The sequence below is a fragment of the Lepisosteus oculatus genome, chromosome 6, assembly GCF_040954835.1.
Source record: "Lepisosteus oculatus isolate fLepOcu1 chromosome 6, fLepOcu1.hap2, whole genome shotgun sequence".
Taxonomy (NCBI): Eukaryota; Metazoa; Chordata; class Actinopteri; order Semionotiformes; family Lepisosteidae; genus Lepisosteus; species Lepisosteus oculatus.
In genome coordinates, this window is record NC_090701.1 from 24,471,264 (window position 1) to 24,489,376 (window position 18,113).

At 37.5% G+C, this 18,113-nt stretch overlaps 1 protein-coding gene across 1 annotated transcript in view; it reads right to left on the bottom strand.

Moving 5' to 3' along the window:
- Positions 1 to 18,113, bottom strand: part of reck (reversion-inducing-cysteine-rich protein with kazal motifs) — a 74,435-nt gene that overhangs the window by 41,872 nt on the left and 14,450 nt on the right. The window contains exons 2-6 of the mRNA XM_015354514.2: positions 15,194 to 15,252; positions 3,041 to 3,115; positions 1,854 to 1,890; positions 481 to 566; positions 247 to 294 (exon numbers count right to left, since the gene is read on the bottom strand). Of these exons, the coding sequence (XP_015210000.1) occupies positions 247 to 294; positions 481 to 566; positions 1,854 to 1,890; positions 3,041 to 3,115; positions 15,194 to 15,252 (305 nt within the window). The remainder of the gene's footprint in view (positions 1 to 246; positions 295 to 480; positions 567 to 1,853; positions 1,891 to 3,040; positions 3,116 to 15,193; positions 15,253 to 18,113) is intronic.

An 18,113-nucleotide genomic window follows, 5' to 3' on the forward strand; every position in this document is an offset into this window, starting at 1 on the left:
TACCTTTTATCTCTTCATTACTCAGACAACAATTACAGAGCGTAAGAATGATGCCTTTTTATTTTAGCCAACGCAAAAAAGTATCTCCCTATACATCATAATAAAGTGCAGGAATTCTATATTTGGGATGTTTCTGTAAAACCTACAACTAAAATACAAAAACATACCTATATCACAGTTATGCTTTTGCTGAAAAAAACACTTGTGAGGAACCATAAAAAATTCAGAAGTCATAAAGATACATACCTCAAATCCTTTCTCGCATTTTTTTCTAATGTCATTCTTGGATGATGCCTAATGGGGAAGAAAAAACGGTCTTCATTTAAGTGTCCGAAGAGCCAACATAACATAGAAGATATGAGCATTACTTAAGAAAAGGTCTGTGCTAAGGATAAGGCTGACTAGTTCAGAAGACTAAGAGGAATGATTCTCATAACCTGGATTGAAGTTTTCTAAATATATGTCCCCCCAATTTCTTACCAACTTGCACTCTTGCCGACAATCTGGGTCAATTGCTAGTTCACAGCACCCAAGGCCAACCCACCCTTCAGACTTCTTGGATGCACCTTTGAAATAAAGAAAAGAATTTGGGAAATGACATGAGAGGCCGAGTGTTTACATTGAAAATATACCACCCCCTCTTAGCTGCCTTGTAACGAAATTCTTCTTACAAGTGAGCTTGTTTGACTGGGGTAGAAACTGCTCCAATTACATGTGCATTACTAATAATTAATTCCCCAACCGTGAGTTACTAATAATTCTGGGCAGAGACAAAACATGAAAATAAAAGTTGACTAATAGATTTAATGACTCCACCAAAGCGACTTCAACAATCTCTCATCCCAGCGTTAAACCCGCATCAGCAGGGCCCGCTTGTCGGCACGCCCGTCTCCAGTTGGTGGCTGAACCAAATCTTTGAGTTGACGTTGCCATTAACTGCGACTGAGAAATACTCCAACCGGCGCGTCGCTCCGCCTGCCATCGGAGTGGGAAGGGGGGGGGGGGGAGCGACCTCAACAATATGGATTGGTAATCTGCAGCATCTCTTTGTCAAAGGAAATTATTCCAGCTCAGGCTTGAGACTCTATTCTCCATTCACGAATCCCACAAGGAGCTAGAGTTACCTCAGCATGACGTTACCTGCTTCAGCACTCCGTCTAATTCCACTTCAGCTCTACATAGTAAATCTTTGCTCTAACCTTCAAACGATTCAATGTTTTTAGCAAATCTGAAAAAATGTTTAGTTCAAGAATTATTCTGGTTGCCCTGCTGTATCAAAAACAGAAATGCTTTGTGATGTGGTGATCAAAACGGATACAATATGTACTGTACTGTATGTTGTTCACCCAAGAGCAAGCTCTGTGAAGTTAACTCTGAAGCTTATGTTATTGCAAATAGTTTGACTTTATAAGGCTCTCTTTTAGAGCTTGTCAGTAAGATAAAAAAAACTCAGCACAGAACTGACCTTCCAGAGCATGCTTTTGAGAGAGCATGTTACATATATCAAGGAAGCTTGTATGACCTTTTGCAATGCTTTCTTAAGTTGTTGGAAAGAAGACTGACAAGTCAATATAAACACAAAAATGTTAATATATTTTTACTCTACAGGAAATACCAAAAAATACGTTTTCTTTAATTTGCAGATGTAATTCATTTGTTAATTTTTGTACTTTCTGTGGTGACCAGACGTTTGCATGAGGAACTGAAGGTTTAGTTCCATTTTGGATAAGTTCTAATATTGGTTGTACAAAGAGAGAAGGTACAGTATATGGAACTTAAGACAACAAGCCACTTTGCAAACCCACCTCTAAGATGAAATTAAAAATGGTAATATGATTTACAAAAGGTCTTACCAGGTAAAGTGGAATTGATGCAAACCCAAAGTTCATTCTGAAAGAAGAAAATTAGGAAGGCTGTATTTAAATTAGAGAAGAAATGCTTTATTTTTCTGGGGAAGGCTCATCGGGATCCTGATTTATCCTATGGGTGGACTGCTCACATTGTGGTAAAACAATTCTATAAAGGCAATTGGCTCATAGCTTTCCCATACGGAAATATCTATACTGAAATGTAGAGCAAAAATGCCAATTGATTCATTATATCATCTAGATTTTTCATTAATATCATTAATTAATATCATATTAATATTAATGGCTGAATTTAATCCTAATCCTCCCATACTCCTAGTTAGATCCACTGCTCACCCCAAGGTTACATTCCCCTCCCAAACTCAGTTGTGTTCTGTTGAAACACTGCTTAACTCTGAAGTCCAGTTACTTTTTGCAAGAATTCTTTCACTGTTTTGAAAGTCATTTGCTGTTTGTGGTTGCTTAAGTTCTACAAGATGACAGAACCCACATAATAAAACTGAACACTAACAAAAACCATAACAAATGCTAAACAGAACAAACATTTGAGCAAAAGATTTGTGGCTAATAAAAATTGTATGAAAAATTAAATAAAACAAACATTCTCAACTGGTTACTGAAGACATAAAATACATATATGGATGAACAAAAAACAAAGCATGACAGGAACTGCATTAACCTTCAGAGCTATATTTTGACAATTTTGTTTTTGTTGTATTGTTTCAGATTAATTTAATAGTTTAGAGTAAATGTTTTGTCAGGAATTCTCCACTATCTAAGACCATAATCATAATCAAGGAGTTCAAAGAAAAAATATATTTTACTAGAAGAATACAAACATCTAAGCTGGAAGAAACACTGGAAAAGCACAGCAAATAAAATGCTGCTCTCATTCAGTAGTAGTATAGACAAGTCTAGATCCTTATCAGTTTATCCTATTTGCTACAGCGTTAAGAGGATCAGAAATATGCAACTCTCGTCCATCACAGGGTTACCCCTATTAAAGCTGGAGATTCACCCTCTGCAGGTAAAATATTACAATTTTTGTGACGTGTGGACCCTGTGGACCTTTAGAAAAGTGGCTTGAGAAACAGTGAGAAAGTTTTCCCACTTAATTAGTATTAATATATGTTTTAGTAATTGATTAAATGTTCATGTAAAATAAAACTTACCATAGATTCTGGACAGTAGCTTGGTAACCGTTGTAGTAGATGTTTTAAACGGGATTCACTCTTTATGGTAGAAAGCTGTGAAGAGTGATAAATAGATCTGAAGACACTCCTGCCTACAGCAGCAATTCTATCTTACAGCGTGTATTTATCTTGCATATAATGAAGTGGAGAAATCAGAAAATGCCTTACCAACTGAATCAAAATAGAATTTTAAGCATGTTGGATTGTGCGAAAACAGAAGATTTAGGCCAGATACCAGTGTTAGCAGCTCTACTCTTCAAATAATTCTTTAACACCTACAAGAGTCACCAACACCACTTACTGTACAGCAGCAACCTGTATTTTCCTTGGAGGTCTCTGTGACTGGCTGGTCATGACTGCCACTAGAGGCCGTCAAAGGCCTTCACACATGTAAATAGTTGCACTGGTGTCAATTAGTATGTTAACATCTCACATGGATGTTAATGAGTAATGTTAAGAGTATAAAAAGGACTTGCACTGTGTTACTGGGGTTTGGGTTCGGGTTGGGAAGGCTGTCTCAAAGGATTTGCCATCTTTAAAAGCTCTGTCATACAGTTGCTTGGACTTTCCTTCTACAGTCCTTGTGGTTTTAATGTGTTCAGACTCTTTATCAGAAATTTGTTAATGCACGGGAACATCTACATTAACTTTTGATCACACCTTGTAGGAAGGTGGTAGTTATAATTTAAAGACCAAGAAGTGAAGCTTCAAGTGCTGCACTACTGCTATCAGGAGGCAGAGGGCAGATCTCCGGTACTGTGTGGCACCAATGGGATAAGTAGCCAAAATAAAAACAACTGAAGCATGACTTTTGGGGAAAAAAAGTCTGAAAGAAAATTGTAGAGAGGAACTTTGCAAAAAGTCTAGTTAGAGAGTTACCAAAAAGTAGCGTTTGTGTGTATGTTATTCCTGTGACCAACATATAAATCCTGTTAAGGCACCATGTCCCAGGTATGTCATAATTTTACTGTGGTTAACACTGAAAAGATAAGTAGAGCTATCATTACAATATATATGACACTTAAGAAATTAGTTAATACATTTGCCTCAAAAAATGGTGCTAATACTAATGTCTGAATAGATAAAGCAGGGGTGCCCAATTGGTCGATCAAGGAGTGCTTGCCAGTCGATTGATCGCAAGAATGTTTCGCAAAAAATAAATGGGCTATTTGACTATTTACTTTTTTCGATAGGCTAAAAATTCATTCAGATCTGTGCATGTAATGTCATACATTTGACTGTCCTTGTTTGTCATTAACCCTTGTCGAATGGGTTGTAAGAGCCTCTTCCCTGAGTGCTGGCTGACACTGAAAAAAAGGTTACAGGAGCTACAGTACGTAAATAGTGTTGTGTGAGCTACCCAAGAACGTTCTCTTGGTTATTGCTGCATGAGCCTTACATTCGCTACAGTGCATTGCGGAGCGAAACAGACTGGTCGTGACAAAATACATTTGATCGCCTATTTGATAGTTGTAGTGTTTGAGCGAAGATGATGAAGCGAAGAAACCGAAAACTTACCGTTACCACAAGGAATGGGTGTATGATTTTTTTTTGTACTTTCTCATTCAAATCTGCAATGCTAGCGTGTATGCGAAAAAGAAAAATATAGAACAACTTTTCAAAACTGCACACAAAACGTATGATGTGGACTTTCCCACTAAAAGTGAGTTACAGAAAAGAAAACTGGAAAAATTAAAATCTCAACTAGCAGCAGTTGGTCTCCACTGTTCCTAAAATCTTCATGGCAGTGGCCAGGCAAAATCACAAGTTTCCAAACAATTAACAATTTTTGGCTTCCAACAATATCACAGAGTTATAAGACAAACAGTTATGGTACTGCTATTTTTTAAAATATTCATGTAAAAAAATACTATTAACCTCAAAACTGTTAATCTCCAGGGCTGATTAATGTGTTGTGCAAATCCACTGGCAATGTTAGTGAAGAATTTCAATAAAAGCTGGCAAAGCAGCACAAATCTGAATGAAACACAAGCAGGGTTGGAACAGAACTTAAATACATATTAAATTTGAAAATACAAACCTTTGATGCCGTATTCTGTCACTAAGCCCTTTGAATCTTGTCATGTCCGACATTCATTTCAAGGGCTGCTTAGTGTGTACAGAATAAGCTATACTGTAAGTCTCCATCATTCTTTTTTTAATAAGAAAAACACATTTTGTGCATCGTTCTTAAAAGAAGCTTAAATATATAGACTCCTGGTTTTTCAAAAAAAAATCCTGATCAGTACATTAGAAACACTTGTTGCACCCAGAAAAAACGTTCTTACAAAGGGTAACAAATAAAAACACTAAGCTAAAATCAAATATAAAATTTCTGCAGACATCTACTAAGTAATAAATAGTATGCAAAACACAATGAAAAGTGTATTGTCACAAGGAGTGAATAAGAATATTATTTCAAAATTGTTTCCCCAATTTGCCTTTTTGAATGCTGAAACTGAAAATGTTTTTTTTTCTTAAATTTGTTTAATCTTCTCTATTTTGTTTTTTTAAATGTAATAATAAAAATAATCATTTGGAAAAGGAGATTCTTAGTGTCCTTGGAAGGCAGAGAAAGAGGTCTGCACTGCATTATAAGTTGAGAGAGGCTTTGGCCACGAAGGCTAATGATATAATCTGGAGAGCTGTTGTGCACTTCTACTGTCTCAAAGGCAGGGCTGCCAGACTTTCTATCGATCATTTCTTAATTGTTTTGGTTTTTTTCAGCGGAGCAGGCAAGCACACTCTCATCAAAGAGACAGCCTTCCATCTGGAGGACTTATAAAAACCCCTAAAGCACATCCAGCTCCTTTTTTTTCCATAGCCCTGGCAGCAGTTCTGCAGCCGATAACAAGACTTGTATTATCTTTCACATTCTGCCTATATCTTTACTTCTGGCAGGTGCAATAAGAACAGGAAGCTGTGCAGCCAGTGTTCAGGGAACAGCAGACAGTTCTGAATGCCTCACTTTCATAGTTAGGGCAGCTCAGACCTCCACTACCAGTGGGGTCAATAGAGTTCTGTGGGTTCAGCACTTTATGCAGAAAATGGCCTTTCAGATATTTCTTTTATGTCCCAAATGAACAAGAGCAGGGAGGCACACAGACATGTATGAATGTCCTTGCACTGGATTCCTTTGTATACAATAAACCTCAAGAACAGTACTCTGACAGTTTGCTTCTTATTGCAAGGAGAACCTTTTCATGAATGGTTCAACCTTTCTCATCTTAAAACTTCAAAAAGAAAATAGTTTTCTAATGCATTTGACTCAAAGATGATGGATTTTCCCTCCTGAAGCTAAAATTTAAATGTAAGTATTGTTGTTAGAATTTTAATGCTCAGATTAATGTGGACCTCAGGTCAAGCTTTTAATTTGTGAGAAATCAGGTCAGTGAAGATTTTAGGCCTGTTCTCAAAAACAAAATCTGCAAAAATGAAATGCTAATTTATCTGGTACTTTGCTTATACAATAAGACATTGAAATGTTTTTAAAATGCTGAACTCTGTAACAAGACACAAGACAAATCGCTTTAACCCCACAACAGACTAATATCAGCTTTTTAAATGTCAAACGAAATGTGCATTAGACACATCAAATATGTGTCTCTTCTGCTTCCAAACTTTCAACACAGATGATGGTTTTGGAAGGAACCATCAGGGCTGAGCTTATTCACGTGTCTGAGTACAGCTTGAACTGATATTGTGAAAACTGTTCTTTGTTAAAATGGTTGAAACTGAACAACTTCACATTGTTTGAAGTCTTGGTCTGGACAGGAACACTACATGGGGAGAGGTTTCTATGAAGTTGTTTTAGACAGACTTCTAAAAAATGTAAAATAGCAGTCGTGTGATCTTGAAAGACGTTTTAAAAGATTTTTTATTAAAAGCTGCTGCAGTTATGATTTGCTAGTTGTTCATGTTTCAAAGATTGTAAAGAAGAAATAACAACTTGGCTCCCAAACCCACACCTATATTGCCTGAGCTACGTGGTAACCCAACCAAGGTGTCACTAATTTTGCAATGCAATGCATGTTCATCATATAATCTAATAAGGCTGCATAACTTGTAGTATATCACATAATATAACCCCAGATATTCCAATGTTTTCTATATGTATACCTAAAATGATGATTAACTTAAGTACAGGTAATTCATAACCTGTTTTTATATCTAAAAGAAAACACAGTTAAGTTAATATTAAAAAATGATATTTTTTTTCTGCTTGGTACAAAGTCACTGAATCACATGCCTAAGCAAAGCATTCTTCATCTGAAACTATGAACAGCTGAAGGAGTAATTAGCCAGTGGCTAGTCTACATTTTGATGACACTGTACTGTTTTTTAATCTGATGGCTCTACACTGTGCTGGGTAAACAGCGAAGGTGATGAGCCTTCAGCCCTGACTGAAGGATTAAGTATATTAAGTACTCACCCAGACCATCTTTAGTAATACAAGTAAAGATATTTTTTTGTAAACCAATATTTTCAAAAGCAAAACAATGGAACATTCACCTGCCCCCACTGTCAGAACACCCCTCTGAGTTTCCCACCAAAGAATCCCTAAATGGAAGGCAGAAAATTAAGCTCGACAACCAAGATTTATTATTCTATTAACTTAAATATTGTCACAGGAAATTCCGCACCATTCATATCCCTCTCTCAAGCAGCAATCTCTTGGATTTGCCCTTGAATTCCTGAAGATAATTCACAGGGCGTGCAGACAATAACACCCCCCAAGGGACATGATAAGCACATATTGTAGAATGGAGACTACAAATAGTGCAGCACGCAAAGGCCATCAAAGACAGATTAAAAATATCTGCTAGAATGTGAATCTCTTTATATAAGGCGGAGAAGAGAAAGGGTATTTACCTGTAAGGAGTTAATGATGATAAATGTGAATGCCAGATTTTTGGGGATTTTGTGAATCTCTGTACCAGATGCTAAGTTGTAAATAGTGACTTAATTATGGGGTCACATTTCAATCTTAAAAATGTCCAAAGAGAAAGAATTAAATAAATCTTGAAGTCTATATCGAGTGACCAGATTTTCTTCAAGTGCATGCCAAAATAATTTAATAACCTACTGCTTCCTCTTCCATACAAAACTAGAAACTGTAACACAGTCTATTCCAGTAAACTAAGAGAGGAGAAATAGGAATTTAGGTAATAAAAATAAAGCATTTTGCATTAAGGAAATGCGAGCTGGGACAGAATTGGGGAACTGTGTCTACCTGTTCAAGTCAGCATCTGTCTGCCTAAAAAAGTTATTAATGTGCCGAAATGTAAAGGAGCATGAATCACAATACCCGTGTGTCTGAAGTCTTTGAACAGTGACAAAATCAGAAGCAGGCCAGTTTCTTGCACCGGAAAGTTTTAACAGCACTAACACAGACTTGGAACATTAATATTATACCCAGATAATGGCACCAAAACCACCTTAGTTAGCATGAAACTGGGATAAGGCGTTACTGTCTACATATATATAGTACGAATATATTATCAGCATAAAGTGCAATGATGAGTACTGTTAATGGAAATGGGAGCAGAACCGACAGAAAGACAGACAGCTTGAGCTAGCGGTTCCAATGATAAGGGGACCTAATTGGAGCCAAACAGTCAGATAAAATTCAAGAGAAATGTTATCGATACCATAAGATATACCCTTTGTCATGTCCTGAGCCTCCTCTTTTAGTTTACACCAGAAGAAAGTTCAGGAGAAAGACTAAGTAAATAAAAAAAAACAAGAAATCCCTTATATTTTTCCAGATTGTATTAGCTATCTGAAATGTATAACGTAGAACAAAAAAGTCAAAATATAAAGTTTATCTTAGTGGGATCCTACAGTAATATTCCTTGAGTCTATCTATGAAACATCAATTGCTGTGGGATCTCTGTATGAGAAAAAATACAGCACAATGTTTAATCAGCTTCATTTTATTTTCAAAATCTTTTGAGTATGCACTACAACAGTCATTCTCAAATGGTGGCTTTGTGACTCATTCACTAATGGGTTGCAGAACGGCTACATAAATAGCTTAAGTTCATGAATATAATGTGTGTAAGATAGACTGAATAAAGTATCATATGTTTTACTGCATGTAAGTGTCTGAAACTGGGCTGTAATAATAAAAGAAGCTATATTTTGGCCCCTCAGTGATCTGTGCTAATGAAAATTACAAGGCTTCCAGGTTTCGTAAAAACTGCTTACGAATCATCTGAACGTCATCAATTAGAGATAGACACGTTTACTGTTACTTTGGACAAGGGAGAGATGCTACACGTTTTCTGAAAATTATCAGAATCAGACAGTTATTTCAAAGGGGAAATCTCCTGGTATAGGAGAAACCTCTGGTGTTACTGAAAAGGTACGAAAGCTTGTTGTCAGGAAATACAGAATGACATGGAAAAAATTAAGTTGTAAATCTCAGGTGACAAGTGATGAAGAATCAAGGGCAGAGTGTCGAATGTGGTGACGTGGATGTGTTGGAAAAAACGTCGGAATATGAAAAATGTTGGATGAGTTCCTAATACAACAGAATTCAATAGCTACAACAGGTTTACATCACTGTCCAAAAGTGCCTTGAAAGCGAGCTATTTTGTGGCTTCCTGTGTATCCCGCAGAAAGAGTTTAGTACTGTGCTATGGACATTTGCCATGACACTGTGAGGAGACAAATAGCCGATAAGAGTGATGACGCTGAAAGACAGATATTGAAGAGAATAAAGAAAAGTCCATATTTTGCCGTATAGCTGTACAAATCCACTGATGTTTGTATTGTTGCTTTAGTGCTTATTTTTTGTGAGGTATAGCTGCGATGGCACCTTCTACAAACACTTTGTATTAATAGGTCCCTACGAGAACAGAAGCAGACTTCTCTCCATCACATATTCCTATCTATTACAGCTGGTAATTAAGTTTCTCTTGTCTTTCACTGCCATGTACCTGAAACTAAGAGTAGGAATAAGTTCGCTGTGGCTTGATCTGATTAATTTGTAAAACCAAGCCCAAGTATCTCAAAAGATAAGCATTTTTGCTGTGATTACTAGACAGATACAGTACATATTTCAATTCAAAACACCTTAAGTGTTTTTACATAGGCCCACACCATTGTGTTGCCTACGAATTTGTGGTGGGCCTGAAATTCAAAAAGTCCTAGAAGCCTTGCTCTAGAAAAAGACAACTTCAGTAATAAAATCTGTATGCAGCTGGGAGACAAATACAATAACATTATTTTTAATGAATACTCATCTAGAAGACCTATTTCATGAATGCTATGACAGTTGTGGTCATAATATTCATACAATGGGTGTACTTCAGGTATTGTTAACAAACTTGTCAAGGTCACAGATAATAAACTGGGAGCATTACAAAACTATAATAGGCCTGATCAGCGATGATGACGAGTCCACTTACAGGGATGAAGTCGTCCAGCTGCTGAGGTCGTGTCATAGCGATAACATGGACTTGAACGTGAGTAAAATAAAATAACTAATAGTTGACTTTTGGAGACACAGGTAGCACAATAACAGACCACTCAGTACTGATGGAACAGAAGTGGGAAAAGTCACCAGCTTTAGGTATTTGGGAATTCACATTTCAAATGACCTAACCTGGACTTTGGACACAGACATCATCTTGAAGAAGGCACCTCTATTTCCTGAGGTCCCTCAAGCGATGGGGGATGCCAGTACCTGTGTTGGTGAACTTCTACCTCTGCACCATCGAGAGTGTCCTCACCAACGGGATCACCGTGTAATGTGGTCGAACCTCTTCTCGAGAGAGAGGTACTGCAGAGAATGGTGAATGTGGCCCAGAAGATCATCGGCTGTGGTCTCACAGAGACTCAACAGCTCTATGAGGACCGCTGGTGTTGTAGACTTCTGGCCATCACAGAGGACAGTTACCAGCCCGGACATGAGCTCTTCACCCCACTGCCCTCAGGCAAGAGATACAAGAGCATGTGGACACTTACCACCAGCTTCTTCAATAGCTTCTATCCACAAGCAGTGCGATTGGTGAACATACTTGGCCATGCCCCTCTGACCACACCTACACCATCTACCTCACTATAATTTTATTTATTGGAGTAATTGTTTACATTTTAACTGTTTACTTGTACATTGTCTACTGTTTGTTTGTATCCTGTCTTGATCCACTGTCTGCACTTTGTGTTTTACACTTTTTTTTAACACTTGAGAGTCTTTCTGTAAGAATTCCATTGTACCAGTACATGTACCAGTTACATATGGCAATAAAGTTAAAGTTCAAGAATATTGGTCACCCATTCACTTAAAAGGGATCAGTTCAAATAAGAGCAACAATATACGTTCCTGAGTTCAAAGAAAAATCCTACAGGTTAAAAGAAACATCTTTCTAGTCTTGAACTTAATTAAAAAAATTGGTTACTGCTAGAGTTTTAGGAACCATTTTCTATCCCCTTTGTTCACCCGAAATTTCTCACCACCATCACCTTAGCAGTCCAAATACATATCAAATCAGATAGAGCACTGAGAAACTGCTTTATTGGTGAAGAAATCTCTGCTCTCTGAACACTCTTGTGGGTTTATTTTAAGCATTCTTTTATTTCTAATTAAAGGGGTAGTGATGGTTATTTGTTGAAAGCCAAAATTTGATAAACTATGCAGAAGATAAAGAAAATAATGCTACTACAATAAAACAATTGTAATTATGCAGCAGCAGTTACCCAGCAAAATGCTTAAAAAACTTGTATGATCAGTTTTGTTCACCAAACGAGGATAGTGAAAATCCAGGCACAAGGCATCCACAGGTGATGCTCTTATCTCCCTAAAATGCTTCCCTACAATGTGAGTCTTATTTTGTTAGCAACTAGCAACAGCTAATGAAATAACAGATATTTTATATCTGTGACGTACAGTAGGTAGTATATGTACTACAGAGGGTTTGCATTTTTCTGTTATTTTACATAATAAGCTTTTCAACAGAACAGCGTTCTGTTGATCAAATAAGATTGTTTTACAAATGGTCTGCATATGTTTCCTGTTTTTCTCAGCAATGCAAACCAGAAAGCCAGCACTTTAACACACAAAACACACTATAAAAAAGCAGAAAGCAAAAAAGCACACCTGTACATACATTGTACCTAAAGCATGAAGGATACATTAAATGACTTCTCACTTGGATTATGGTATTTTCAAAAGGATCAAAATAAGCAGCAGAGGAGCTGCTTATCTCTGCCTTTATCTCATAAGGAGCTTATAAAAGGGAAACATAAAGTAAATTGCAGGTGATATCCTCCAGTTCATCTGTTTGTGCCTGGCAGTATCTCTATATTCATTAACATCCTCTTTGAATCAGTCTTGAAAACAGCTGACCACGATTTGTGTTACATAGAATTCTGAATGTGCGACTGAAGATCTTTCCCTCACCGTGGCATTTTAAAATCAAAGCCATTATTCAAGTGACTTACAACCATAATTTCCTAGACGCTGTCCTGAATGTACAGAAATTGTGTAAATAAACTTATCCAGATGAATTAGCAAATTAGGTCAAGCTCCAAAAGGGGGGGGGAGGAATTCTGTATCTCCACAGACCAACCTCACACTGGCAGGCCACTAAGGAATGCAAACGACGGCAGCCAAGGCTCCAGCCCCTATTAACAGCGAGGAAGACAAACTGTCCAGAGGAACAGAAACACTGAACAGCCCTGATAAGAATGTCACATCAATGAGCCTTGCAAATCCACCAAAAGGCACCAACAGCTTAAACCAACCAATTGATATTGACAGGCATGCTCGGATGAAAAACCACCACTCATGTAGGGATCATTATGATCTCCAGCCTGGAGGCCCAGTCCTTCAAAAAAACAGAAACTTTGCTTTCTCCGACTCTCTGGACCTGGACCATCTTGCCTTGTGGACCACCTCGCTCTCTAGCCAATAATCTCAAAAGTTTAAACAGTTTCTAAAGGCCAGCTACATGTGCATGCTATTTAGAGCAACAGTACAGAGGTCCATATTCATAAAATTCAGAAGGTCCTGCAAATAACTTTCCTTATTATGTTTCTCCAGTGCTGCTCCACTCACCCGTTAAATAACAATGCATTTGCTGCCTGTCAGGAAGAATATCGCTACAATAACAATAATAACAATCCCTTACATTTACGTAGCACTTTTCTGGAAACTCCACTCAAAACACTTTACAGGTAATGGGGACTCCCCTCCACCACCACCAATGTGCAGCTCCACCTGGATGGTGTGACGGCAGCCATAGTGCACCAGAACGCTCACCACACATGAGCTATCAGTGGGGAGGAGAGCAGATCAATGAAGCCAATTCATAGAGGGGGATTATTAGGAAGCCATGACTGGGAAAAGTCAATGGGATATTCGGCCAGGACACTGGGGTTACACCCCTACTCTTTTCGAGAAATGCCCTGGGATTTTTAATGACCAAAGAGAGTCAGGACCTCGGTTTTACGTCTCATCTGAAAGACGGCACCTTTTAATAGTATAGTGTCCCCGTCACTATACTGGGGCATTAGGACCCACACTGACCTCAGGGTGAGCACCCCCTTCTGACCCCACTAACACCTCTTCCAGCAGCAACACCTCTTCCCCGAAGGTCTCCCATCCAGGTACTGTACATCCAGCCTCAAATCTGCTTAGCTTTAGTGGGCTGCCAGTTGTGAGCTGCATTTCAATATTCACTTAAGTACCTACTGTAACTGTAGTGAAAAATCCCAGAACAAACTCTGCATGTGCAAGCATGTAACACTGTTCAGTGAAAAATCTGAACAGACCGACCTGCAGTGGAAGTCTGAGTCAAGGACATCTGTTACCTTTGGAGAACTGCATATATCTGCTGTTAACCCATATATTGTCTATTGGTTTGTCTTGTTTTAGTGTTGTTGGCATTTGTTGTATTCCTTAACATGTACGAGTGTTTTTTTTTACAATAGATTCCGGTCTACTCAGATAATTATTTTCCTGATGATTGATTATTAATAATTAATTAATCAGTACACATGCAAGCAGTATTATTATGACTACTAAAAACCAAACTATATGTAGGCCAGGCCGAATAACCTGCTCTCATTTTCAAATGTCGATGTAGTTGAGGAATGAGCCCACACGAATAACAACTCATTTCATTGGAAAGTGCACCCGTGTCTCATCCTGTCATGCTATTATGAGTCATGTCATGCCAGGTTTGAAAAAAATCAGACTTTAAACAAAATGTCATCAGCTTTTTTATGAAGAACTATCTCAGAATATGTTTGCTCTAGTGTACTAGTTTTAAATGACGTTTCAGTCATTAAAATCATAAAGTTCAAACCTCTTTCCATGTCTAGACAGAAGGGACGTGCAGAGCGGGGAGGCTACAGTGGCTCAGGCCCCAACCCTTTGACCTCATTGGCCCAAGTGCCCTTTTTTGCTTGTAGAAAAAAAAATTCAAACAATTTATTTTTTTTCCGCCATTTATTTATTCTGCTTCTGAATTTAGTACGGGCCTCCCATGAGGAAAATAAATGCTGGACTTAATATCTCTCATCAGAGCACAAGTGCCCACCTCTTGTTCGTTGTAAAAAGTAGAGAAAAAAGCCGCAATAAGCCACATAGGTTATGGAGGTCGTGTTTTGAACGGTGACGATATAAAGGACTATACAAAAGTAACACACTAATGGTGTCATTCACCTAGATGCTCACAGATCAATGACAAATATTTGATTTTAAATGAAGCTGGTATTTTTCCTTCTAGTTTTGAGTTATAAACCAAAAGAGAAGAATGGTTCTTTATATCTTGGGAGCTAGAAAACAACAAACAAGAACCCTGTGCTACTGTTGAAGATGTTGTCATAAAATGAGATGGGACAAACGTTTCATCTGAGTTCCAGTTACCAGATTTTGTCCATTTTGTCTGACATTATCATATTGTGTGAGGTAATAAGCATTATTTTGAGTCATTAATAAGCTTTAATGAATTGGTTTTGATTAATTGGTTAATGAAAAGTTGCATTGGATGAAAAACTGTACCTAGTCTGCTATTTGTAAACAACTTAAAGGAAATCATTCTTTATTATCTTTGTTATGTGCACCATATTATTTCAGAGCCATTTAAGTGAAGTTACTATACCGTGAAGTTGTCTTACCTGCTCACAGGCCTCCCTACATCGTGAAATTTCCCTTCCATGGTGACAGCATAATGAATCTATTAATCAAAAAGAAAGAAAAGTTTTTCTTCAGAATTGCATTACAATTCAAGGACATATGATTGATACCATACAAGAGTCTCACTGCTGATTACTTAAAACAGATGTCAAATATCATGGATTCCCTTGTGTAGTTCAGTAATTAAACATTTTCAAAAAACTCAAAGCTGGGTACAATTCCACACAAATAATCTAAACTTCTTAAATAAAAAATTAACTTTGTGAAATTAATGTTTGGTGCCTATGAGGATAACCTCAGTCTTTTCCAGTTTAGTTTATGATATTTTCATCCATATCCTCATGACAGATACCTGTAATGTGCAGAAACCACAGAAGGAATATCTGGCTTCATCTTGTGAACCTGTCATCACCCATAGGAATGAAACCCACATTCAGGATGATGGATATTTTGATCAAGAGGCAAAATGGACACCTCAAGACAATCTGTCACCAATGTTTCACAGTACAGAACAGGTCATTTACATCCTTTCTTTATATCGTGAAGTTTCAACTTATACAGCTTATACAAAATAACCCGCCTGACTATGCCCAAGTAAATAAACAGTGTACTTCACTAATAAGTGCAACCATTTTTGCAAACATATCTGAAAGGATGTTCTCTTTAGATACAACCTTCCCTGTTTTGAAGTTCAGAGAGAGTTAAAATAAATGCTACTGAAAATAAATTAATACAGTACATACTACACACACAAGTGCAAAAACTTCTATTTGAAAAGCCAAGTCTTAGATGTTAAGTCTTAAGAATTACAGTAAACAAAGTCAGCTATTGAAGTAGAAAAGTACTTGTTTGTCAGAGAACCACTGGCATCTTCAAACAGTGAAGCTTAAGTAAAAGAAAAAGAGGACTTTCATAAACAGCAGATCCATTCAACAACTTGATCAGCCTAAAAGAGAATCGTACATTGAATGGAAATATCACAGTCAGCTGGATAAACAGCTTAACTGATAAATAACATACCTGTACACCTAATCTTAATAAAACAGGCAAGGTAGTTTGACCTCTAAGACTAATGTCGGGGTCACACTACATGACTCGACACGACTTTTAGTCGGAGAGCATGTCATTTTTAACTGCTGCAGTTGCTTAATCTCGCTGCCTTGTCTTTCCTAGAGGGTGTGAAATTATAAGACTAGGAATCACAGGGGGTAACTAATTACATGATTCTCTCACGACATTTCATCACAGTTCCAAATCTTGTATTGCGCCGCCAAAGTACCGTGAGGTCGCCTCATTTTGGCAGCCAATCAAAGTGGAGCACATCAGAATAAGAGGAGGAGTAACGCACGAAAGTCAACAAACTTGGAGAACAAGCAGGTAGTTGCCACCGTTGCTGCAGCCTGTGCCCTCTTTTGTGAGGTGAAAAAAAAGAAGGGGATACGCTGAAAAACGTGGAGTAGACCACATTTGTTTGGTCGTGGACAATATGGTTTCATCACCATTGTTCTTCATTGTTTGTGGGCATCGAAATTCCAGCTGAGTGCTCATTGGCTGTTGACTGGACAAGAGACCACCCCTATGACTTGCGACTCGCTACGAGAAAATCAAATTATTTTGTTGTAGCCAGTCACAGAGAGTCATAGGGGCTGTTAAAAGCGCTATGACTGAGTCGCTGGGGGTGTCACACTACACAACTGACGGTATCGGACTCTCTACAACTCGCTGTGATTTTATTACGATTATATAAATGAAAGCTATGACTGAAAATCCTAGGAAAAGTCGTGTGGTGTGATGCCAGCATAACTGGACTTGGGCTCACCAACACCACGGTAGGAGACCCCTGCTCTAAAGGAATATCCAAAAAGGTATGGTCATTCTAGTTTGGATGGTGTATCAAAATGTCAGGAAATGAGCTCTATCAAAAACCATTTCTACAATAATAAATTAAATCAACTGTTTCCTTGAGACACTGAAACCCAGAATTCCTGCTGAAAAGGACCTCAATTTACCAAATTTTAGAAAAAAGACACTAAAATAATATATATCTCATTAAAGATACAGTAACAAATGGAAAACACAAAAAGCTCACAAATTATTTTCATGTTGTCACGTAGCACTGTACTTAAAAAATTAAAAGACCAAAACAATGTTAACTCTCTCTCACTTCAATCAACCAGCTCCCATCTTCACTATGTGCCTTATCTAAGCTGAGCTCTATTATCAGCTTTATTCTTATCACAGCACTGTTAAAGGACTTCCATATCAGACAAGAGCAAATCACACCAAACCCATTGCCTCATGTTTGGATTAGCTATACAGTATGTCAATGCTTACAGTTTTCATTTTCTGTGGTATCTAAATATTTCTGGGGTGAGTCAGTTAAAACAGTCTAAACTGTGTCTCTCTTTCTAAAAAAAAAATCCATTAGTGGTGGTCACCACACATTCTTTATACTCTAGCGAGGAATGTTAGTGTTGAGATAAAATAGTGAAATCATTTTAATTAGACCAATTAACTTCAGTATTTTCCAAGCTTATTTGAATGCCAAAGAAACAGTCCAAAAATGAACCTAAACCAATATCTTTAAAGCATTTTGAATTGATTTTTAAACTTCTTTAACTGTTGCCATAAGCACCCATGTTTTTTGTGATCCAGTTTATTAGATATTACAAGATACCTTTTCACAAAGGGACTGTTAGACTGAAATTAAATTTGTATTAAAATGGCTTGGAACACTTTCAGTTTTAAAGACATTTACTCAAAATGAAATATTTCAGAAACTTCAGATGCAATAAAAACAATATATACTTAAATTAAACGTCGTATCTGATGTTTGTTTAGTTTATACATCAACAATTTTGACTGAACTGTTCTGCAATACCACCCTGTACCAGCAGAGAA